The sequence below is a fragment of the Syngnathoides biaculeatus genome, chromosome 5 (genome assembly GCF_019802595.1).
Source record: "Syngnathoides biaculeatus isolate LvHL_M chromosome 5, ASM1980259v1, whole genome shotgun sequence".
NCBI lineage: Eukaryota > Metazoa > Chordata > Actinopteri > Syngnathiformes > Syngnathidae > Syngnathoides > Syngnathoides biaculeatus.
Window position 1 is genome coordinate 10,044,634 of NC_084644.1, and position 24,820 is coordinate 10,069,453.

Consider the following 24,820-nt stretch of genomic DNA (forward strand, 5'->3'; position numbering starts at 1 on the left):
CTTAAATATCCCGTGTTTCAATGTGGCCACTTGCGGCTTTTACACAGGTGCGGCTTATGTACGTACCAAATGGTATTTCCTTTACAAATGTACTGGGTGAGGTTTATAATCCGGTGCGCTCTGTCGGCCAGAAATTACGGAACATCGTTTTTTTCCCCAGTTAGGTTAATAATAAATCATATAGACAAGTTTATGACATGTGTTTTATTGCATTATCACATTGCATATTAAAAAAAAAAAAGACAGTTTTGGGTTGTCCTAAAACGGATTCAAACTCATTTTTGTTGCGGGCCACATTTTACTTACGGTTCCCCTCGGAGGGCCGTTATGAGTGTGAAATCATAAAAATCTTTAACCAGCTCATCAAATTTACATATGAAATTTATGAACTCGTTTTGGAATCACAAATTGAGAGTAATGGGTTTTTCAACTGTTTTTGTTTGGTAACACACAGATGCTAGTAATATCTCAATGTTATCATTTATGATATGACAATTTGAAATTTTGGGACGGATTTGAACAAAAATCAGGAAAGTTGATATGATTTGCCTTTGCGGGCCACATAAAATCATGCAGCGGGCCGGATCCAGCCCCGGCGCCTTGAGTTTGACACCTGTGCCCTAAAACTTCTAAAAATGTGAAGCGGAAATTCCCTTAGTTTAAAGTCTACGTACTGTACAATCATTTGATGACTTTTATCCTAGAGTCTTCTGCGCCACCAGCACAAAATTCCTTGGAGAAAAGTTTGGGTCGAAAAGAGGAATCAGATGACTGTGCACCCCTACAAAAAACATCACAATTAGTCAGAACTTGAGTGTCTGCAGACCCGATTTAGGCAGCCGCTGTTCACCGTTCTCTCGCAGGTAGATGATGCGGTCCAGCAGCACCAGCGTCTCGACCACGGGGGCCAACAGCAGCGCCAGGCTGAAGAAGACCACCACCTTGCCCCGCTGGGCCAGCATGGCCTCCAGGCGGCCCGGGTCCAGAGGCAGGGATGGGGGCAGGCCCACCCGAGCCAGACCCAAGCGGGCGTACCTAAGACGCAACATGTCACAAAACAACTGAACTGTCAGACTTCTAAACAAATCTTGACTTTTTTTTTTAGATCATTTTTGATTGGGATTTCATTTTCAGTTATTAAATCATTTATCTTGGTCTTACTCTCGAGGAAAAATGATCATTTGACCAGATTTTGATATCCATTGCAGGTCGCAGGTGTACCGAATGTAAGCGCTTGTTTGCTCGACTCACTCGGCAAAGGTCAACAAGTGGGCTTTCTTCACGGTCTGTATTCCTGCCCTCCGCAGATCCGGCCTGCCGTCGGTGATGAAGACCTCGAGCGCGGCGCGGTAGCAGTGCGTCCTCAGCAGCGCGCTCTCCTCACGCAGCCTCGCCAGGTAGTCCTCCATCGCGTGGCACGCCGCCTCCCGGGCTTTGTAGGACAGCTGGTGTCCAGGCAGCCCCCGCACATACGCGCTCATCGGGTAGCCAAAGTCCCAGACCGAGCACTCAGGGTCTGATCGCGGCGGATCGGGAGGTTCGAGCACGCCAGGAAGAGAGGGCTGCTCTTTGGTGGTGAGCTTCATGTAGCAGCACGCCACGGAGGTGATGGCGCGTATGTGAGGACATTTGACAAAATGGCGGAGAAGGGTGGGGCTGAGGTCCCCGCAGGCGTGCAGACCAGTCAGAACCAAGTCTTGCCGGACGCCCTGCTCGAAGAGCCCCGCCTCCTTGGAGGTGTGCTCAGGAGAACAAGGTCTCTTTTTGCAAGGTGTAAAAGCCCCTTCGCCATCATCTTGGTTCGCCCCCAGCTGCTGGATGAAGACCTCCCATGATGCCTTGGGGTCCACCCAACCCGTCACATGGCGAGGACATGTCCCCGATGATGGCGGCTCAGAGGAACTCTTCTGTTTGAAATAAAGATGAGGATTGCAATTAAGATGCCATCTTACTTGATGAAAAGTCTGAATTGTACTATACTGCAGCAAATACTTTTCGTTTTACGTTTCATGTTACATTCAATTTAATACGTAGTGTATCACAGTCAGTATTTATTGTATTAGTATTATTGTAAATCCGATTTTCCATTGAAATTAGGGCAATTTCTGTACAATATGGTATTTATTTATTTAATTGAAATTATCAGTCTGTTCAGTATTACATTTTTTTACAGTTTTTACTTTAATTAGTGTATACTTTCATCATGATTTATTGAAATAAATTATCTAAATTAAATTAAAAGTAATATGCAGCACATGGTATTTTTACTTAGTTTTACAGAATTTTCAACTTAAATTAAAATTTGAAGTGTATTTTGTATCGTTAGTAACGCATACTATGGTGAGTATAAATTATTTTTTAAACAATGTATTTATTTATTTTAAATTCAATAAAAACTACTAGGACATGCTTTTATTTTAACCAAGTTTTGTATTTCAGTTGTATTAGCAAAACATTAGACTGTGTTCAGTAGTCATTAAAATGAATATTTAAAGATAAATTAATTCAAATAATAATAGTGTATGTGTGTTTGCATTGTTAGTATTTATGTTACACATTGTGTAATGTAATTTCCTATGGAATTAGTAGTAAATAATATGATCTTTTATTGTTTTTCATTAGTGTGATATTAAATGTAATTTAAACTAGTAGTATACATTATACATATTTAAAAAAATGTAATTCAAATTAGTAGTTTACAATATTGTAAGTATATATATATTTTATTTATTTTACAATTTTACTTTCTATCTGTTTAAACTTATTACTGTATAATATGATCAATATTGTCACATTTTTAAATGACTTTTTCTATTAAAATTTCATTAAAAAGTATAAAAACACTATTAGCAGCACATGACATAGCACTTTTTAATGACACATGTAATATTTTTTTCTGAATTAAAATTGCATTATTCAGTATGATGAGTATTTGTTTCATTTTTAATTTAAAAATAAATGACCTGTTTTTTCTTCCTCTCCTTCTCTAAGGCACACAGTAGCTGTCCATCAAACTTAGTCGCCGTGGCAACCAGGGCGGGGTCGGCCTCGATGGCCGTCACCGACAAGCCGAGCCCGAACGACAGGAAACGAGTCAGGTGGCCCTGTTGTCAGATGTGTGCAGAGGGAGGAAGAATCTTCATTTAGCGGCGAGATTGATATACTTCCAATTTTTTAATCATAATTTTTTTAAAGTGACAGTTACACTACCTGCCCAGAACCAACATCTATGACTCGGTAGCATCCGGTGCGCTTACAAAGTTGCTTCACCAGCTGAAATGCAGTCAAATAATATGAATAAATTGTTTCTTCTTCACACAAAGAAAATCGTGCAAAAACTCAACGACAGTTCTTGAGTACCGTGCCCAGCTGGCGGATCTCGTGCTGCTTCTTGGGCTTGACATGCTTGCGGAAGCCGTGCGTCAGCAGGGAGCTCTGGTTCCGGTTCGTCCGGAATTCCGCGGGTTTGGCCGGAGAGTCGTGGCCGGCTCGTCTTCGCCGGGAACTTCTGGGAAAGGCGAGGGAGTGAGCAGCGGTCCGGAAAGCCAAGAGGGAAAGCGGCCAAACACACGGATACCTGAAGAAGTTGTGAACAGTATTTCTTAGTTCAGTGAGCGTCAAAGTGTTGGACATGAGCTCCCTCTAGTGTTATGTGAAAGAATTGCTGAATGAATTTTACAAACATTTACATATAACATTTAGGTAAAACATGTATGCATTTAATGGTTGAGAACATTTTTTTCAGCTTGTTTGGTCAACTCTCAATCTTTACCGTCCCTAAAAACAACACAAAATCATTTAATTCTCTGCTTAACTCTGAAAAATGTTACTTTTGTTGTTCAATTGTGTTAAATCAGATGACATGAGAAATAAAGTCAATGTTTAAATGTTTTTTTTTGTATAAATGCATTCAATTTAGGTAGTTTAAACCGGTGTTGTCACCTTCAATCTTCGAAAGTGTTTTGAACGTATTCTTTATAAAGCACGTAAAACATAAAATATTGTAAATCAATATATAATACAGCCCCCAAAAACGGTGGAGCGATTGTAGGAATCATTAGTTTGATGAGCCATTTGCAGTTTGGCAGTGCGGGTCGATGTGTACTTAATCTTAAGTCTGCTTCCATCATTTTTTTCCAGTGTAATTTTTAGAATAATTAATTCCATCAATTTTCTGTAGTCCTTGATTTTTATTTGAAAAATGTCCTTTTGCATGTTAATTGCAGTTGGAAACAAATGTACAAATGATCTTTTTCAAGCGATTGTAGTTGGTGTTTTCCACCTGGCATTTAAGGCAGTTGGATTTCTCAATATTATGCAACTTTATGCGACCTTTGTGGGTTTTGACAAAAGGTTGCCAGAGAGATTTTATAAATGAGATGGCAACCCAAATTTTCTCTTCTCATATTCTTGTTATGGCACATTCACGCATTGCACAGTTCTCGTTTGCTCTCCGTGGACATTTAAAGCCAAGAATGTGAGGGGAAAGTGAATTAAACTACTTCATGTGTCATACACCATTTGTGTGCGTGTACCTCCTCTGCCCATGATCAGGATCCAGCAGAAGGTCTGCTATCTGCGGGTAGGACAGATACTGCAGAACAGACTGCCAGCTGACAGGCAACTTGAGCCATAAATCCTCGGTGAAGAACTCCTGTTTAATAAAGGACAAAAAAAAAGTTACTTTTGAAGAGTTTTTCAACAGTCACTCCAATATTACTCACGATAATGTACGACTCCGACAAGTATCTGTACTGTGATAGAAAACCAGTGATTCTTTTAGCCAGCTCTTTCTGTTCATCCGTGGAAAGACTTAGGTGTGAACTTTCCCACATTTGGTCTTTTTTTTATGTTTTTGTTGTTGCTTCACTCGGCATGCAAGATGTCCTAAACTAGCTAAAAGCTAAGTAAAAAAAAAGGACCCACGCTTTTATCTAAAAGTGGGTTAAAACGTTTAATATGTTAATCCTCGCATCTCGTGTAATATTCGGGTACATCCCGAAAATACCATAGCATTGTTCAATCAGTTAAAGCAATTATAATAAAGCTAAATTTGTGTGTTTTTATTCTTCAAGGCTCGTGCTAATTTTCCAAATGATCACTGGTGCATTCACGACATTCCCGTAATTCTGAAATGTCTGTCGCGATTCACGTCACAGCAAACTGGGGACACAATACAAACAAAAAAATAAATAACAAATACATATTTCTGTCGTACAGAATATTGAAATAACACAGTAGGCGTGAGTCTAATAGTAGTCATAAGAAAATTATTATAGATACTCTCATATTGTTTTATATTGAATGCATCACAACCCGGAAGTGTATGTTTATGTCCGAAACACCGAGCTCGTACAGTATGTAAAAGGTCTCTTTTTTTCTCTCCACTTCGTAAAAGTAATTAATATAAATGTACTTTATATTGACCCTTTATTTATGTCCCTAAAACATTAGGCTGTTGTCAGATATTGTGCTTGTGTTGTATGCAACTGTTGATATCCCGTAAATGAGCGTAGTAGTGCGTTCGGTAGCATTAGCAAGGTTGCCATGCTGCTGCTTGACGTCAAAACGTCAAGCTTCCGTGGAACGCTGGCAGACCTTCATAGCAGTACTTTTGAACAATCCTTTTCATATTTTAGCCATAAAAAAGTAAGCCAATGAGACGAGATTTCAGCAAATATGATCCTCACACATAGTTTTTTTTTTCCACAATTTAAAACAATTACCAAGTGTCAAGAATTGCGGAAATATATTTACAGCATTTTTTTTTGGGGAGGGGGCATGGTTTTAAGGAAATGCATTAAGTCAAATGTCATTCCGCCCCTGGTACTGTTGGACCAGAGATGAGCAAGTAATTACTGCACCCATGAAAAAATGTCAAATTACCTTTCAATGCCACAAGACTGCAGCAGAGCAATAATAATCCCCCCCCCCAAAAAAAAAATAAAGCTTTGAATATGAGGAATTTGATGCATTTTTTTTACACTTGTTTTTGTCACAGCGTGATTTTCAGCGGAAGTGATGTGACCAAGGAGGTGTCAAAATGTCAGACCTCATGTTAAATGTGCGTCTGTCCGGGGACTACTCATCGGGAGCGGTGACGCCAAACCGGATGCTTCTGTATAAAACGCAACAACACAATGTGGCCCATAAATTAAAAAAACGCAAACGCAAAAGAAAGAAGTTCACGCCGACGTCAGAGCAAAGCGTGACGTCAGCCCAGCCTCCATCTTGTGACATTTCTACACCAAACCAAGTCTTACCTCACTCAGAGATCGCCGACACGACTTCATCTTCCTCACGCCAGCAACCTTCTTTGACCGCGTCGAACGCTGACACCAAAGCCTTAAAACCGAACTCTAAATCAATCCCGATCGCCACGTGTCATCTGTCGGCCCTCCCCAGCAAGTACCTCGCCATGGACTGTGAGATGGTGGGCACGGGGCCAAAGGGAAGCATCAGCCAGCTGGGTCGCTGCAGCATCGTGTCGTACGAGGGCGACGTGGTATACGACAAGTTCATTAAGCCCTCAGTCCCCGTCACCAACTACCGCACACCGTGGAGCGGCATCCGTGCCTGTGACCTCAGGAAGGCCACGCCCTACTGCCAGGCCAGGAAGGAGGTAAAGAAAACATCCATCCATTCATCCATTTTCTTTGCCGCCTATCCTCTTGAGGGTCATGGGGAGTGCTGGAGTCTTTGCCGGTTGGCGGGGTACACCCTGAACTGGTTGCCAGCCAATCGCAGGGCGCATGGAGACAAACAACCGCACTCACAATCACACCTTGGGGCAATTTAGTGTTCAATTAATGTCGCATGTTTTTGGGATGTGGGAGGAAACCGGAGTGCACACTCGGAGAAAACCCACGCAGGCACAAGGGAGAGGATGCAAACTCCACACAGGCGGGGCCGGGATCGCACCCGGGGCCTCAGAACTGTGAGGCCAAATCTTTTACAAGCTGATCCACCGTGCTGCCGTAAAGAAAATGTTACATCCTTAATATTAGATCAAAAACTGCACATTTTCTTTAGTTTTTACTTCCTGTCCCAATACTTTTGTCCAAATTCCAGATTTCATTTACAATTAAACTTCCAATATGTCTTTGTAATTTAGTCCAAATTTTATAATGCAGGGGTGTCAAACTCATTTTTGCTGCGGACCACATTGTAGTTACGGTTTCCCTCAGAGGGCCGTTATGACTAAAACGATAATTTTTTTATCGGCTCATCAAATTTACAGATGAAATTTATAAACTCATTTTGAATCCGAGATCAAGTGTAATGGGGGTTTTCAAACATTCTTCATATTTGGTAAGGCAAAAATGCTTATAATAGCTCAAAGTTATCATTTATTATATGTGACAATTTGAAATTTTGGTACAGATTTTCACAAAAACCATGCAAGTTGACGTGAATGATTTGCCTTCGCGGGCTGCATAAAATCATACGGCGGGCCGGATCTGGTATTCTTCGTATTTTTGCTACACATTGTGTTAATGTAATTTTCTATTGAATTAGTAGTAAATAATCTGTTTTTTTGTTTTTCATTAAAGTGTGATATTAAATGGAATTTAAATTAGCATTAAACATTATACATGTTTAAAAAATGTAATTAAAATCAGTAGTCTACAATATTGTATTTTTAATTTATCTTGTAATTTTATTTTCTATCTGGTTAAACTTATTTTAATTAAAAAGTATAAAAACACTATTAGGAGCACATGACAGCACTTTTTAATCACACATATGTAATATTTTTTTCATTTAAAATTGAATTATTCAGTATGATGAGTATTTTTCATTTTTAATTAAAAAAATAACTTGTTTTGAATCTGAGATCAAGTGGAATGGGGTTTTTAAAACCTTGTTCATATTTGGTCACACAAAAATGCTTACAATATCTTGTTATCATTTATGATACGTGACAACTTGAAATTTTGGTACAGATTTTCACAAAAATGGAAGTTGACGCGGATGATTTGCCTTCGCGGGCCGCATAAAATCATGCGGTGGGCCGGATCTGGCCCCCGGGCCTTGAGTTTGACACCTGTGCGACAATGCCTTATTTATACATCTTGCGTGTTTTAGTAGTTTCGTCCAAATGCAACATTTTCTTCTATTCACTTTGTATAGCAGTCCCAATATGGTTGCCCAAAGAATATTTTTTTTTTTTCAAGTGTAAAAAAAAAAAAAAAAAGGAAACCACCATAAAATAGTACTGACGGAAACCAAAATAAAAGTATGGACTACCATTGCCGCATTTTGAATGTTCTCAATCCACCTGACAGATCTTGAAGCTCCTGGCCGGCAAGGTGGTGATCGGTCACGCTGTGCACAACGACTTCCAGGTGCTGCAGTACTCGCACCCGGCCGCCCTGACCCGGGACACGTCGCGCATCCCACTGCTCAACCGGCGTGCCGGCTTCGAGGAGAAGGGATGCGCCTCGCTCAAGAGGCTCACAAAGGCCATCTTCAATCGGGACATCCAGGTCGGGTTCCCGATTAATCGATCGGGAAAATAAAAAAAAAAATGATCGCGGCTATCTGTCCGTGTGCTCACAGACGGGGCGCGGCGGCCATTCCTCGGTGGAAGACGCCCGGGCTACCATGGAGCTTTACAAGCTGGTGGAGGACGAGTGGGAGAAGACGTTGGCGTCAAGAAAGCCAGTCGGCAGCAGAGGCAGCAGCTTATTTGCTCATTCCACAGGCTCCACCCACTCAGTTCCTGCAATTGCCACCTCCGCCGGTTCGAACGAAGGTGATCAATAAGAGTATCTTTCAATGAAGTCACGAGCAGGGCAAAGGCGCCTCGCTTCCCGCAGCACGTTTGGAAAAACAAAACACGTGGGAAAAAAAAAACAATATTTTGTTTTTAATTAATGAGAACAAATGTGTGACTGAGCACCTAGATGTATCTTTCAGGCTGCGTATGACCTCCATTTTATTTTTCTATCCCCTAAAATGTGTTTGTATCCATGTTTTTAGGTTCTTTTAGCGTATGTTTTAATGGTTGTCCATTGTCATTAATGTAAATTCAATATAGAAAGGAAAACTATTTAAAGTAGCAGGTTTTTGTCATGGAAAAAAATGAAAAAGCTTGGCAACATTTGAAGAGTCTTCCTTACACAAGCGACATGAGGTGTATACAAAATTGTCAAATCGGTTTCGGCTGCATTTAGGTCTGGGCTCTGGCTGGGCCTTTCCAACCATCGAAGGCTTTCTATTGTTGCTGCTGACGTGAGTTTATGCTTGAAAAAATGTCAACTTAAGTGTTAAACTAAAATGCTAGATCCGTTTCACGTTATAACGTAGAAAATAATAAATAAATAAATTTCACCCCTCTTCATCCCGCCCCCCCAAAAGGCAATTACTTGTGGTTTTGCTACGTGTTCTGTACTACGGAAGCGTATTGCTGCCACACCAAAAAAAAAGGAGTCACGATCACGTTATAACGTGCTATGTTTCACGCTATAATGTGGATGTTTCATGTTATAACATGATATGTTTCACGTTATAATGAGGTTAACTACACAATGTGAATCATTTCATGTTGTAACGTGAAAAGTTTCATGTTATAACGTGAAACTTTTCACGTTATAGTGTGAAACTTTCAAGTTATAACATGATATGCTCTATGTCAGGGCTCAGCAACCTTTTTGAGGCTGAGGGCTACTTCGTGAGCACCGATCGTATGAAGGGCTACGTAACCCGTTTGCGGCAAATTTCAGACTCAGTTCATTACACCGACATAAAATATATGTTTTAAATTTATTGTAGTAAATGACATGACAGGTATTTTAAAATTTTAATTCACATAAGCAAGTCAGATTCAGAATTGAAAGCACAAAGAATTGTCACAATTTGTGGCCAATGGCATTTTTAGAACATACCTCGCGGGCGCCTTACATGGTCCTCGCGGGCTACCATTGGCCCGCAGGCACCACGTTGGTGACCCCTGCTCTATGTTATAATGTGATTCATTTCACGTTATAACGTAGAAAATAACAAATTAATAAATTTCACCTCTCTTCACCCCGCCCACCCCCCCAAAAGGCAATTACTTGTGGTTCTACGACATGTTCTTGCTCAATGCGTAAGAAGCAATCTTCGGATAAATATAAATATATAAATATAAATGTTCTAAATTACATGTTATCACGTGGTTCATTTCATGTTATAACATGAAACGTTTCATGTTTATCATGTGAAATGATTTATTTTATAACATGGAATGATTCACGTTATATCGTGAAACATGTCTTAACGTGAAACATCCACATTATAACGTGAAACGTATCACGTTATAATGTGATAGCGACTTTTTATTTTATTTTATTTATTTTTTGGTGTGGTAGCAATACGTTTCCGTACTGCACACAGGGACCGCAGCATATTTTAGGAAGATTTCCAAAGAGAAAATCGTAACACTGTTTTGCTCTTTTTATGGGCCGTCTTGAATGATTTCCACCACGTTTGAAAGTAAAGCAGATTAAGCGTTGGGCCGCTGCATTCACTGTACTTGATTGAAGTGGGTGCCATGCACACGCAATACAATATGGATTCCTACTGGGTCATTTTATTGAGAGAAATTATAATTCCCACATGCAGTGGACGGTTAATTCACTTTTGATTTGCCTCGCACAGGAATTTGTTCATTTTGCACCTTGCTAGCTCGTTCACAGCAGGGAGCCTTTGGGCCAAAATGGGCCATCTTAATGCCGGCTCGCTTGTTCTTAATCTCCTTCAAACTGCTATTTATGGAATCATTTCAAAATTGTTCACATTGGGGGCCTTTGGTTGTTTCAACCCAACTCAAGACTGATTAAAAGTCACTTTTCACTTCATGGATGTCCCGATTCTTTTGTCCAGACTCACGAGAGTTTCCTTTTCAATTTGTTTCTGTCCTAACTTTCACTTCCTGTAGACGTCCCAATACGTTAGTTGGAAGTATGTAGTTTCTTTTCACTTTATTTTGGTGTCCTGAAAGTTTTGTCTTGACCCCAGAGTTTAAATATATTGTCCCCAAACGCCAAATTTTCTTCAGTTTTTGGGTCTGCGTGCTGCTCGCTGTGTCCCACTACCTTTTGTCCACATGAGAATTTCTTAATACTTTTGTCCATACACCACATTTTAACTTCCTGTACGCGTTTGTTCTAAACTGTATATTTTCTTCACTTTAAATGCCATGTAGGCATCCCATTACGCTTCTAACTTAATGTCGGTGTCCCGTTACCTTTCCCCAAACTCTTGATTGTCTTCACTTATCCCAATACATTTTTTTTTCATCTCTTGAAACACTGCAAACGTATTAGTAGCGCGCCCCATGAGTTCCCGTAAGGCAGCTGTGTCAGCCCTTTTCCAGGCAAGGAGTGAGGGATGATGTAAACCTGAAGGTGGGCTGGGGGCAAGGGCTGGTACCCCCACCACCACCCCAGTGGGTGTCCTCCCTCTCCTTTATTTCCTCTCTCCTGGGCCTTCTGGACGGACACAGAGAGCCTCTCCGCACTGGTGCTGCACCTCACCAGGATGAAGTGAGTACTCATTTATTACTATGTATTTTTTTTAGTACTTAAGGTGCATATAAATAATTAAATAAATTGTGTTTTTTTATTTTTTAGCATGTAAAAGACATGTAATGTAAAAGAATTTCCAAATATTATTTAATTTACAAATAGCATTAAAGTGTGTATACATTTTTGGGAGATACCCTAAATGTGTGTGTGTGTATATATATATATATATATATAGGGTGTCCCCCAAAAATGTAAACACACTTTAAATTGTAAACTTATTTATTATAATTCAAATAATTTATGACATATATATATAAATATTCAAAGTGTGTATACATTTTTTGAGAGATACCCTGAATGTACACCCACACGTAAAAAATTATTTGAACGATAATAAGTTTACAATTATTTAAAGTGTGTATATAATATATATATATATATATATATATATATATAATATAATGGATATAAAAGTTGTATTAGAATAGTATATGAGCGTCATCACTACATGAGAATCCCTACTTTAAAAATCTTTTGGTAATAATGTCATTCAAGATAAAGTCTATCGTTTTTTTATGTCCCAAAAATATCAATCGTTTAACAGTGACTGAAATGCACATAGAATCAGTTTTTTGTGAAAATATGCACTTTGCCATTCTATTTAATTTCACACACTCATGTTATCGTTCCTAACTCATGCAAATGTTTCATGTCCAAATTAGTATGTAAGTTAAAGAATTTGTTAAATACTTGAAAAAAAAATTCAAATTGACGCATTGTTGATGTACCAGAAGAAAAAAAAAATTAACACTTACAACCAAATACAAAATGATGTCTGCTAAGCATACAGGAGTTACCTAAAAACTATTTATGTATCTACTGTATGCATGTATGTTAGCCACCAAAATCTTATGTTGAAAAGTTTTTGTGGATCCAATTAATAAAGATATAAAGTATTACTAAAGTTATCCAGTCAACATAAAACCAAATGCAAGATAAAAACACTTTAATTGGTGGGAAATCAGTTGAGGGTATATTTTCCTATATTTTTATTTTTTAAATATTCTGATTCTAAACATAACAGCAGGCCAATCTGCTTTGCAACATATCAGCAGAATGAAATCTGATGCGTTCAAGTGTGATCATCTCATTTTACAATCTAAGACACTATCGAGAAAAATGCCTTAAATGTACGCATCAAAAGTCAGTTAAAATATTTTTGACTATACAGGTACTGTATAATTTGTACCTTTCAAAAAATATTACACTAATTGAAATATCTTCTTTCTGGAGATCCCGAGTTTGAATAAAATGTGTCTTAACGTCCAAAAAAGTCCACATATGAATACTATGTGAATGCCGAAAGCACACAATAGTCTGTTTCTATAGAGTATCTAAAAAAAAATTATCTTAAACATTTTTTTTTTACATTTTGGTTGACAGCAAAATATGCACTACCTCATCCTATGTGGTATATATACAAAAGATGAGATTTTAAAATAATAGTTATTCACCTCATGTATTGAAATATTATTGAGATACAGTATCATTTAGAAAAAATGCATATATTACAATGTAAACAGAAAAATATTAATGATATATTTAAAAATATTAATAAAATATGTAGGTGCCCCTTTTCACTTTCTACATATAATAATTTTAGAACCAACATTTTTTTCCACACTTATTCAGCTTTCCACTTAAATATGTGCTAAAGTATTTTTATTTAGTTTAATATGTATATAATATATATTTACATATTATTCATACAATTCATTCTTGGCTATATACAGATGGATAAATCAAAGAATAAAAAAAATATTGAGTGTCTTTTTATTGGTTGCTTCACAACTTTGCAACAGATTCTGAGAAAACAAAATGGTTGATTTTTGTCAGGCCGCTTATTCATTGGTGTTGTGATTGTTTTTGTTTATTTTTATTTTTTTTTTAGCGCCATATCAACAAATTTTTGTCTGGTCCCCAAAAATTCAAAGGGCCAGGGTGGGTTTCCCACATGCTAATCACGTTAGCTAGTTGCCTACAAGTCCGCTCCACAACTGTCAGGCGTCCTATCACGACACAAAGGTAGTAATTCTTAACGGAAGACTCGAAGTCGTATATATTGTTGGTTTTTGCGCCCCTTCCGTCTTCACACGACATTTCCTGGCAAAGTTTGATCGCTCTCTTGTTCCTCCTTTCTCTCAGCAGAAAAAGAGAAAGCAAAAAAGGCCCATTGAGTCTCGTAATGTTTGTGTGTGCCTGCGTGTTGCCTGGCTGCGGCCTCGCTCTGCTTTATTTTGCACCCTCTGTTGTTCCAAAAAGCAAAAACAGTCATTTAATGTTTTTAAAGTTACTTGTAAAAATCTGGTATTTAATTATATTTAAGATCCATACGTAAATTACTCTTTGTAATTGCCCGTATCCCACCTCTAAGATAAATAAACTACTGCCACCGTGTGGTCTGGAGTCGCTATAAAGCACACCTGTATGCTTCAATAAAAGCATGTAGATATTTATTTCAGTGTTACCATAAATATTATAATTGTTTTTTTCCCGCATCAAACGCAACTATGGATTTGCAATGTATGACATTTGACTTTAAAACTGGTGATTTCTTTACACTAATGCCTTAAAATGCCATGTTACAAACAAAAACGAAAAAAAATGGGTCCTTGAGATTTTTTCATTCATCCTGATATGATCGACGTCGTTCAAATTTTACGTCTTCTTGAAACCGGTGTCAGGAGCAATTTTTTTTTTTTTGTTTCATACACACGCCTTCCTCACGGCGACTGCTCAAAACAATCATAGAAAATTGATGACTTGTTCCTCCCACATTTATTAATGGTCTAGGGCAGTCGTTCAGTATGGTCCACTGGCTCCCTCTAAAGGTATGTGGAAGAATCACAGTTCCCTTTAATACAAACTGTTTGTTTTGTAAACTTTACTCTGGTAAAATTTAAGAATCCGGAATAAAACTGTGCCGAACAAAATACGCGTTCATCTAAGATGACACGTTGTGTCGACCCCTAACGGGACAAGCCGAAAGGAAAAGAAGATGACTGTGGTAAAATTTAAATTCAACCTGCCATAAATTTTAATTGAATCATTAATTAAGTACTGTGGTGCATTGACTTCGGGATTTCATTTAATCCGTGAGCACGCTCCTAAATCAATGCAATCGTGTCTCAAATCGTCTTTTCCATTAAAATGAATGGAAACGCGATTAATATGTTCCATTTTTGTGCTCCTTGGAGATAGTTTCACACCTGACTCACTAAACTCCAATCATAATAGTTTTTTGCAGATATTAAGGAATACATGCACGAGTGTTTTTATAGTTTGTGTCTACATGTGTTGCTTCACCATTTGTATTACTCAGCTGACTTACAAAGGTGGAAAATTGAGTTGAAAGAGATTAAATTTTATTAATCGGCAAAGGATTATCCATCAGGTTAGTATAAAGAGGATTACGCTGCCGGGAACTGGATTTTAATACAGTAAATCAATGCATCGGTGAAGTTTTTTTTTTCTTTCTTTTTAAGCACAAATGAATGTGCCGCTGCGCACAAAAGCACAACGAAGCAAGTCGAGCTTCTTTCAGGACTGCAGAATAAACGAAGACCACGTGGGGGCACTTCTGGGAAAATGTTCCTTCACAGACGACGGGAGGTTTTCTGGGATAATCCTGGGCCAAAGGAGCTAAAGGACAATAAATCCAGTTTAGTCAGTCAGTCGACCATTCGCTTCACACCTCCTGGGAATTTTTACGACCAATTAGAATTCGTCACGCACACACACAAGATGCTGCGCTCAGCTACACGTTTACAGATACACACACAACCTGTTTAAGAAAGATATGCCGATTCATTTTCTATACTGCTTTGTTGCTTAGCATTGAAAACAATATGAAGAATAATAAAAGATATATTTTAAATGTGCCCGGCGATTGGCTGGCAACCAGTTCAGGGTGTTCCCTGTCTCCTGCCCATTGACAGCTAGGATAGGCTCTAGCACTTCCCGCGACCCTTGTGAGGATAAGCAGCTAAGAAAATGGCCGGCTGGATATTCTTAATGTTTGCAATCTTGTTTTTGTCGTGCTGTTTTCAGGCAGGAAGTGCTTCTCCGTTCCATGTTGGTCGCCATTGTGGTGCTCGTTCCCCCGTCATCCTTGACCCACCAGCACCAGCCAGGTACAGTAGGATAACATAAACAAGAAGGAGTTAATACACAGAATCAAAAAGGTCCACAACACATTCGGTCACACGGTTGTTGTTGCTGAACACTGCCACGATGCACACTAGAAGTAAGCGTGACAAATAGTTGATGTACAGTGACGAAAACAAGTATTTGAACATCCTGCTATATTGCAAGTCCTCCCACTTAGAAATCATGGAGCGGTCTGAAATTTTCATTGTAGGTGGAAGTCCTCTGTGAGAGTGATAATCTTAAAGAAAAATACAGAAATCACAATGTATGATTTTTTTTTAACAATTTATTTGTGTGATACAGCTGCGAATAAGTATTTGAACACCTGTATATCAGCTAGAATTCTGAACCTCAAAGACCTGTTAGTCCGACTTTCAAAGTCCACCTCCACTCCATGTATGATCCTAAATCAGATGCACCTGTGTGAGTGCGTCAGCTCCATAAAGACACCTGTCCACCCCATACGATCAGTAAGACTCAAACTTGTAACATGGCCAAGACCAAAGAGCTGTCCAAACACACCAGATACAAAATTGTACAACTCCACACGGCTGGAAAGGGCTACGGAGAAATTGGCAAGCAGCTTGCTGAAAAAAGGTCCACTGTTGGAGCAATCATGAGAAAATGGAAGTAGCTAAAGATGACAGTCAATCTCAATGGAGTGGAGCCCCATGCAAGATATCACCTCGTGGGGTCTCAATGATCCTTAGAGAGGTGAGGAACCAGCCCAGGACTACGACAGGACTTGGTCAATGTCCTGAAAAGAGCTGGGACCACCGTTTCCAAGGTGACTGTTGGTAATACACTAAAACGTCATGGTTTGAAATCATGCGTGGCGCGGACGTTTCCCCCTGCTTAAACCAGGTCAAGGCCTGTCTTAAGTTTGCCAATGACCATTTGGATGATACAGAGGAGACATGGGAGCAAGTTTTGTGGTCAGATGAGACCAAAATGGAACTTTTGGGTGATAATTCCACTAACTGTTTGGAGGAAGACGAATGATGAGTTCCATCCCAAGAACACCATCCCTACTGTGAAGCATGGGGGTGGTAGCATCATGCTTTGAGGGGGTTTTTCTGCACATGGGACAGGACGACTGCACTGTATTAACGAGAGGATGACCGCGGCCATGTATTGTAAGATTTTGGGGAACAAGCTCTTTTCCTCAGTCAGAGTGATGAAGATGGGGCCTGGCTGGGTCTTTAAACATGACAATGGCCCAAAGCACACAGCCAGAAAAACCAAGGAGTGGCTCCGTCAGAAGCATATCAAAGTTCTGGTGTGGGCTAGCCAGTCTTAAACCCAATAGAAAAAGCTGAAACTCCGCGTTTCTCAGCGACAGCCCAGAAACCTGTCCGATCTAGAGAAGATCCGTGTGGAGGAGTGGGCCAAAATCCCTACTGCAGTGTGTGCAAACCTGGTGAACAACTACAGGAAGCGTTTGACCTGTGTAATTGCAAACAAAGCCTACTGTACCTGTACCAAGTATTAACATTGTTTTTCTCAGGTGTTCAAATACTTATTTGCAGCTCTATCACACACATAAATCGTTAAAAAAATCATACATTGTGATTTCTGGATTTCTTTTTTCAGTGGAAATGCACCTACGATGAAAATTTCAGACCGCTCCTTGATTTATAAGTGGGAGAACGTGCAATATAGCAGGGTGTTCAAATACTTATTTTCTTCACTGTATCAGTAAAAAAAAAAAAAAGTCCACAGCGCACATAATAAAAATAAACAGAATGACTAGGATGCAAAAAATACTGGCACTTTCACTCATGCTTTGCTAAATTACTGCACAGGAGAAATTAAGACTACAATTTGAAATAATCCACCGAGTTAAAAAAAAAAAAAAGTGGCATACACGGTAACCGCAATGTAATGTGACAATATTAATGAGATAATGAATCTTGCTAGTTTTCCATGACAACCTCCACTTTGCACTCCAGAAATGAACCAAATGACTGGAAATAATCCACAGATTTATCATATTTTTCCTTCCAGATGATGCAGGCGTCCTAAATGTGACCATCACGTCCGGCCCGAGCGCTTCAGGCGAACTGGGCGCTTCGCTAACGTTGCCCTGCCTGGTGTCCCTGGCCCGTCCCCCGCTCTCCCCCACCACCAACGGCCGGCGCGCCGCCCTCTCTCTTCTCCGCATCAGGTGGAGCCTGATCGGCGGGGAGGAAACCGAGATCCTGGTGGTCCGCGGCGACGCCGTGCATGTGAGCGAGCCCTACCGAGGCCGAGCTTCCCTGCCGCATTACGGCGTTTCCCCTGCCGACCTGACCCTCCGACTGGAAGGGCTGAGTTACAGCGACGCCGGCAAGTACCGGTGCCACGTGCAGCAAGGACCGGACCACGATTATGATATCACCCAAGTCCAAGTCCACGGTGAAATGCAGTCTCAAATAGCCACACAATAGAAGTAACCACAGCGACAAGGAATAATTTGCAGTCCCTGCACGCACAGGTATGGTTTTCCATCTCGGTGAATCGTCGCGAGGCCCTCACGACTTCACCTTCGAGCGGGCCCGCGAGGCCTGCGTCAAGAACGGGGCCCAAATGGCCACGCCGGAGCAGCTGGTGGCGGCGTATCACAGCGGTTACGAACACTGCCGAGCCGGCTGGCTCTCGGACCGCTCGATCAGGTGAGGACGCGGTGAATCCGGCAGGAACCGCTCTGGAGCCAGTTTGAAATCGGTGCTGGACCACTTTCAAATCTGCGTTAAATCAATTTGAAAGCCAAACTAAGACCAGTGTGAAAATGGTGGGAAAGTATTTGCATTCACTTTTAAATCTATGAGAAACTAATTCAAAACATTTGAAATCCGTGTGAAACCAAATTTGAAAAGTTTTCTAAAGCGAGTGTGAAATCTGTTAAAAAACAAAAAACAGTTTGAAATCATTTTAATGTCTGTTGCAATTTAAAATCATTTTGCATTTGTGCATAAACAATCTGAAATCCAGCTCAAATATTGGAAATCCATTAAAAACCCATTCCGGATCCAAATTAAATGCATGTAGAACTAATTTGAAACCAATTCCAAATAAGTGTGCAATCATTTAGAAACCAGTTTAAAATAAACTTTAAATTCAAAATTGGTTTGTAAGAAATTTTCATTCTGAAACATTTGACGTCACTTTGAAAACAGTTTAAAACCTGTTGGAATTCCATGCAATCTACATAGAAATCAGTTTGAAACCCATTTGAAACGAGTCCCTCTTCTCAGATATGTAGTTCAGAATCCGAGAGAGGACTGCTTGGGTCTCATGGAAGGACATCCGGGAGTGAGGAACTTGGGAACTCTGGAGCCTCAGAACTCCGTTGATGTCTACTGCTACGTGGGCCGCGTCACAGGTCTTCATCAAATATTCTTCGTCCACATTCTCAAAACCACATTTCCGTCGTAAACATTTCCGCAAACGCAAATCTCCCAGGCGAGGTGTTCTTTGGCTCGCAGTCGGCCCCTCGCGGTTTTACCTTTGAGGAGGCCGAAGCGTACTGCTCCAGTGAGGGCGCGGAGCTGGCCGGCCCGGGGCAGCTGTACGTGCTCCAGAACCACCACTGCCGCCCGGGATGGCTCAAGGACGGCAGCGTGCGCCGCCTCGTGGCCTTCCCCAAGGGGCGCTGCGAGGACGTGCCAGGCAACCAGACGGACTTCCCCGAGACCACTAGCCGCCATGATGTCTACTGCTTTCGAGGTGAAAGAATTAGCTTTTATACGCTTTATAATTACTGTAATGTTATTGCTCTTTGCTAGTTATTCATGATGACCACCACTATGTACAGTGGAAACAAACAAAACCACTAGAAACAATAATAGCAGAAACGTGCAATGTTCACATCATATGACAAGTGACACCTTAGACGATGTAAAAATAAACACAATCTCTTCATAATTGTGTTCAAGGCTGGTTTAGAAAGGACCTACAAGTATTTCCTTTATTGTATTCTCCCCAGGTGACTTCTCCACCCCATCGCCGCCATTTCCTGTCACCGCTGAGTCGGAGCATGTCAGCCATCTTGTCTCCACGGATGAAACAGCCACTAGTAGCGAGTCGGTCCAGACAGTCCATCCTGTCACACAAAACCCTCTGAAGACCGAGCCCAAGACTTCACACGAGCCGCAGTCTGAGTCTGAGAGTCATCCAGCGTCTCCTGTGAGCCTGGAGATCTTCACAGAGGCAACATCTAGACCAGTGAAGCTCACCAGCCCCTCAGAGGAACACCGGAACACTTCTGAGACTGAGTCTGGTACTGGAAAGGTGGATTTGACGTCATCTCCAACTGAAGAAGCAGGTTCTTCAACCACAGTTCTGCCCGCTTTGAACAAGAACAACCCACTTGAAGAGCACCCAGAGTCTGGAGAGATTATCCTAAAAATTGACTCCTTGGTTACTCCAGAAACCAACGCAATCACCTCATCAGAACCATCTCTGGATTCAAGTAAGTTGTTAGAAATGCTTCAGACCCATGTTGTATGGAGTCCCACATTTTCTGGAACATGAATTGCTTTTCCAAACCAGGACTATTGCAGTACTTGCCTCAATTCCCTTTTACTTTCCTGTAAATTACTGAAGCAAAAACAGGGGTTATACAACTAAGTATTAGATGAGAGATTCGCGGTCGAGGAACTGCAGTCTCATGTGTTTTTTTTGTACAGGTGGGGAGCTCTCCGGTGTGGTGTCCATGACGCCGGCAACACCTGAGATCAAGACGGTTGACGTAGACCGAGCACCCTCCCCTGGGACACTGTCGGGGATCCTGTCCACTCCCTTCCCGGAGGTGATTACCTCAATCCCAGACAGCACAGATCTGGTGAGACACCTGGCAGCAGTCCACAGTACCGCAGATGAAGAAAGAGACAAAACTAGAAGTGAAACCTCTGACAAAGCGTCAGGGGAAAGTCTAGAAGTAAATCCAGAATCAGTATCAAATCAGACAGACTCACCGGACCACCATACGAAATCTGGAACACCTCTTCCATCGCAAACTACTTCCTCCACACAGCAAGTGTCTGGATTCCACACAGAAGCTAACGCTCGTCTTCCTGTTGAGTGGGATGAAGCCACCAGCACCACCAGTACCACCAGCACCACCAGCGGACCAGAAGGAGGACACGAGGAGACCGTCACTGATGAGGTCTCGGTTCAAAGATGTTCCATGTGTCAGTTCGAAGACCAAACCATGAAGTCCGTAACCCACCCACGCGTAGATCCGGTAGAACCCACAGCCACGGCTGCGAGACCGGAAGCCATCCTCGGTAAATTAACAAAATTTGATGAAAACATATCATACAAATAAAATGAAGATGGATTTGCATTTTTCTCTGCAGACCTGTGCGGGGCTGAGCCGTGTTCGAACGGCGGCACCTGCGTGGAGGGTGAGCCGCCCAAGTGTCTGTGCCTCCCGGGGTACGGCGGCCCTTTCTGCCAATCAGGTAAGGAACGACTTTGGCGCCACGGCGCGAAGGCCCCCACCGCGTCTACTTTTTCCCCTCAGACGTGGAGGTGTGCGAAGCCGGCTGGGTGAAGTTCCAAAGCTTCTGCTACCATCACGTGACCGCGCGGCAGAGCTGGGAGGGGGCGGAGCAACACTGCCGGACGTTGGGCGGACATCTCATGTCCATCATGAGCCCCGAGGAGCAACTCCACGTCAACGGTAAAGGACCAAACACGTCGTGGAGAGGAGCGTTGAGGGAGTCGTTTGAGATGGCCCGTTCACGCCAAAATGGCTGAATTCCCGACATCTGCATATCATATGTGACGCATCGTCTGCTTCCCGCGTTTCGCGACCGCCCAACGTTACGACTTTGTTTAGCAACAGACATAACATCAGCCTTTAATGTAACGCCAATGCAGTCGGTGTTTGGTCTGCAGCCCCGGGAAGCGCAGATGCTATCTGGCGTTCTCCTGCTTGTCATCTGGGGGCCGCCGCCATGGAGTTCTTCGTCATTTTAAGAACATCCGAGCATGGAAACTGCTCGTTTGTTCATATTTTTGTCCAGTTTTACATAGCGTGATGTCAAATCTTTGCTCACATTTGGACTCAGGTTCCTGTGTCGCTCTATGCAAACATGTTAATATCAAAAACTCCTTTTCCTATTCAAGTTCACTACATGGCAGGAGGTTTTGTTATTTACTCACTCCCTTACTCGCGTTGCTAGCTTTGTTAATGTTAGCATACTAACTTTCACAAGTTTAGCTGTTTATCTACTCTCACACCTGACACACGAAACTGCAATTATAATAGTTTTTTTTGCGGATGTTAAGCAAAATGCGTATGAGTATTGTTATAGTTTCTTTCTACATGTGTTCCTTCACCGTTTGTATTATTCAGCTGAATTACTGCAGATAAAAATTTTAGTTGACAGAGATTAAGTCTGTTTTACGTTACTCAACTCCACTTCTACGGTAAAGTAAACATCGTTAACTAATTGAATATAGTCAATCACTGCTAGTTGTAATGAATTGTAACCCATAACAGGTGGTTTGGATAGAAAGAGGATGGAAACAGCCACTAGTCCTATTTCAATGAATTTATGGAACAAATGTTACTAAATATAGTGAACAAAGAACATTCTGACCACAACTGCCTGTAGTTTCAATTAATGTCGGCAATGAATGGCAGAATGGGCGAAGTTTAGCCAAGTAACAGCTAAAAAATTAAACATTATTGTTTGCTGACATCCAGGTTCGTTCACAGTCAGAATGCGTGGATGCCGATTACCAGCGGAGTTACACATATATCCAGATGAATAAAGTTTTTCATTCAAGTGCTTTCTGTACTCAGGTTGCTACCTCGCGCTAGCTGTGTTAGCATGTTAGCATTATACCAAGTGTATCTCTGTGGGCTTGAGAGTTAGCATCTCAGATGGTGTATTTGTGCAGAAAAAAAAAACACACTTGCAAAGTACAAATATTATACAATGTTGATATTGTTCGAAACATACTCACTCTGTTCTGTGTATATGTTGACGTTAGAAAAATACAGAGAATATCAGTGGATTGGACTGAACGACAAAACCATCGAGGGAGACTTCCGCTGGTCCGACGGAAACCTTCTGGTGAGGACCCTTTCTCTGAGGTTTCCCATGAAAATCTACAGTGGGATCTTCCCGCAACGCCCATCTTTTCAACCCTCAGATCTACGAGAACTGGCACCAAGGGCAGCCCGACAGCTACTTCCTGTCCGGCGAGGATTGCGCTGCCACTGTTTGGCACGACGGCGGGCGCTGGAGCGACGTGCCCTGCAACTATCATCTGCCATTCATCTGCAAGAAGGGCCTCTGTGAGTCTGCTGCCTTGCCACAGAGCACCTGACGTCTAAACTTTATAGTGTATCAATATTCTATTCTATTTCTATCCATGTACATCATGACATAATCCCACGACATACATATTGTCACGTAGTCACTCCCCAACGCTGCGTACCGTTTGTATCAACCGGTCGAATATTTTGTCCTCCGCTAGCATCCTGCGGCGAGCCTCCGGCGGTTCCCAACGCCAAGCCGTTCGGTGAGATGCGGGCACGGTACGAGATCCTCGCCAAGGTGCGCTACCGCTGCGACGCGGGCTTCGTGCAGAAGCTGAACCCCGTCATCAGCTGTATGCCGGGCGGCCGCTGGGAGGAGCCCGTCGTCATGTGCCTGCCAGGTAAGTCCCCAAACCAGCTACTCGGGCTAATTCTGCGGTGTGTCAACATACTTGCAACATACATATATATTCATTTATGACATACATACATACATACATATATATATATATATATATATACATATATATATATATAATTAGCGTTTCTGGTTTTATAACGGCAAGAAAAATATTTGGAATATTTTTTTTCTAAGGGTTTTTATTTTACAAGGTATTTTTTTTCAAAGGCAAATTTTATTTTTTACTTTTTTTTTCACAAAAAAAGATGATTTGTTCAATGTGTTATTTTATGAACAAGAAAAGTAGATATTTTTCCCCACTAAAAACTAAAATTTTGACCAAATTTTTTGTGATGTTTGCAAGATTTTTTTCATTTCAAAAGAAAAAAAACCTTTTGAGCTAAAGATGTATTTTCTTGGCAAAACTGCCATTTTACCAGTTTTGTAAGTTGCATTTTATGAGACAAATCCATTTTGTTTTTTCTGAAAAAAAATTCACAAATATTTTTCTGAGAGAATTTTTTTTCAGATAAAAGTAATGTTTTTCACAGCAAGAAAAATGAATCAAACTTTTTTTTTAATCCATCACTATTTTTTGGGAGGGGGAACTCAATTTATAGTTCAAATTTTTTGTTTAAAAAAATCTTTTTTCCAGCATTTATTCCCTCAAAAAGTTTTTTTTCCTTTTTTTTCTCTGTTGTATTTGGCGCCCCCGTTCAGCTGGTTCTCACGAAGCCCCCGGGCGGCTCGGTTCAACCGCCGAGGTTCATCGCGACGTGGAAGCGATCACGGTGGCTCACACGCAAAGCAGCTCTACGCTCCCGGCACATTAAGTCCACGTCGACCCTCCCGCTCTGACACTAACCTTAGTTTTTCCAAATTATGATAAAATAACGCTGTAATTCAAATAATGCACCTGAGTTATGTCAACAAGCAGTTTTAGTGTTGCTATCACAGATGAATGATGTTTTTTCTTTTTTTGGGGGGCCACGAAAAGGGTTCTATTTTATTAAAGCAAACATGGTGGGGCGCTTGTGCTTTGCTTTTTGTTTGCTCAATATTCTTAGTGTACTGTGCTTTTTTTAAAATTTCTTGCACATCAACTTATAGTGACAGTGTATGTGATTTATATTTGTTTAAAATAAAATGTCAATATTACATTTGTACACAATTACTAAATGGTTTAAATTGATTGCTACATTTAAATGAAACAATTCCAGAGAAAATACTGAAGCAAACACACAGGATTTTACATGGTATGAGATGAAATAAAAGTTGAAATACATATGTAATTCATACAAATACTTAATTCATAAAACTATTTCAAAATTGTTTAACTTTTGAACTTGATTTTTAACTTAGAATTAACCAAATATATATCAAATAAATTAAAATAAATTATGTTGTTCTTAATAATGCAATCTTGAGCTAAGTATA

The 24,820-nt window shown here is 40.8% G+C and overlaps 3 protein-coding genes across 5 annotated transcripts; 2 read left to right on the forward strand and 1 right to left on the reverse strand.

The window, feature by feature from the left end:
• Positions 1 to 267: 267 nt before the first annotated feature.
• On the reverse strand, positions 268 to 5,140 carry mettl25b (methyltransferase like 25B). The gene is made up of 8 exons (XM_061819615.1): positions 4,725 to 5,140; positions 4,536 to 4,654; positions 3,361 to 3,577; positions 3,211 to 3,273; positions 2,964 to 3,104; positions 1,252 to 1,907; positions 851 to 1,035; positions 268 to 781 (listed from the first exon to the last, which is right to left on the reverse strand). The coding sequence occupies exons 1-8, from the start codon at positions 4,833 to 4,835 to the stop codon at positions 696 to 698; spliced, it is 1,578 nt and encodes a 525-aa protein (XP_061675599.1). The 5' UTR covers positions 4,836 to 5,140; the 3' UTR covers positions 268 to 695.
• A 176-nt stretch (positions 5,141 to 5,316) lies between these two features.
• Positions 5,317 to 10,834, forward strand: isg20l2 (interferon stimulated exonuclease gene 20-like 2). 3 transcript variants are annotated; one of them, XM_061821175.1, is made up of 4 exons: positions 5,317 to 5,368; positions 6,002 to 6,622; positions 8,289 to 8,489; positions 8,563 to 10,834. In XM_061821175.1, the coding sequence occupies exons 2-4, from the start codon at positions 6,044 to 6,046 to the stop codon at positions 8,767 to 8,769; spliced, it is 987 nt and encodes a 328-aa protein (XP_061677159.1). In that variant the 5' UTR covers positions 5,317 to 5,368; positions 6,002 to 6,043; the 3' UTR covers positions 8,770 to 10,834. The 3 variants fall into 3 exon arrangements, with proteins under 3 accessions (XP_061677159.1, XP_061677160.1, XP_061677161.1); XM_061821176.1 differs by having other exon boundaries at positions 5,320 to 5,357; XM_061821177.1 differs by having other exon boundaries at positions 5,368 to 5,397.
• Positions 10,077 to 24,562, forward strand: bcan (brevican). The gene is made up of 15 exons (XM_061818863.1): positions 10,077 to 10,093; positions 11,363 to 11,531; positions 15,628 to 15,706; positions 17,730 to 18,119; positions 18,199 to 18,376; positions 18,959 to 19,086; positions 19,167 to 19,430; positions 19,690 to 20,175; positions 20,393 to 20,992; positions 21,065 to 21,169; positions 21,232 to 21,390; positions 22,713 to 22,795; positions 22,875 to 23,019; positions 23,202 to 23,384; positions 24,104 to 24,562. Exons 1-15 carry the CDS (start codon positions 10,077 to 10,079, stop codon positions 24,214 to 24,216), a joined length of 3,099 nt encoding a protein of 1,032 aa, XP_061674847.1. The 3' UTR covers positions 24,217 to 24,562.
• The last annotated feature ends 258 nt before the right edge of the window (positions 24,563 to 24,820 follow it).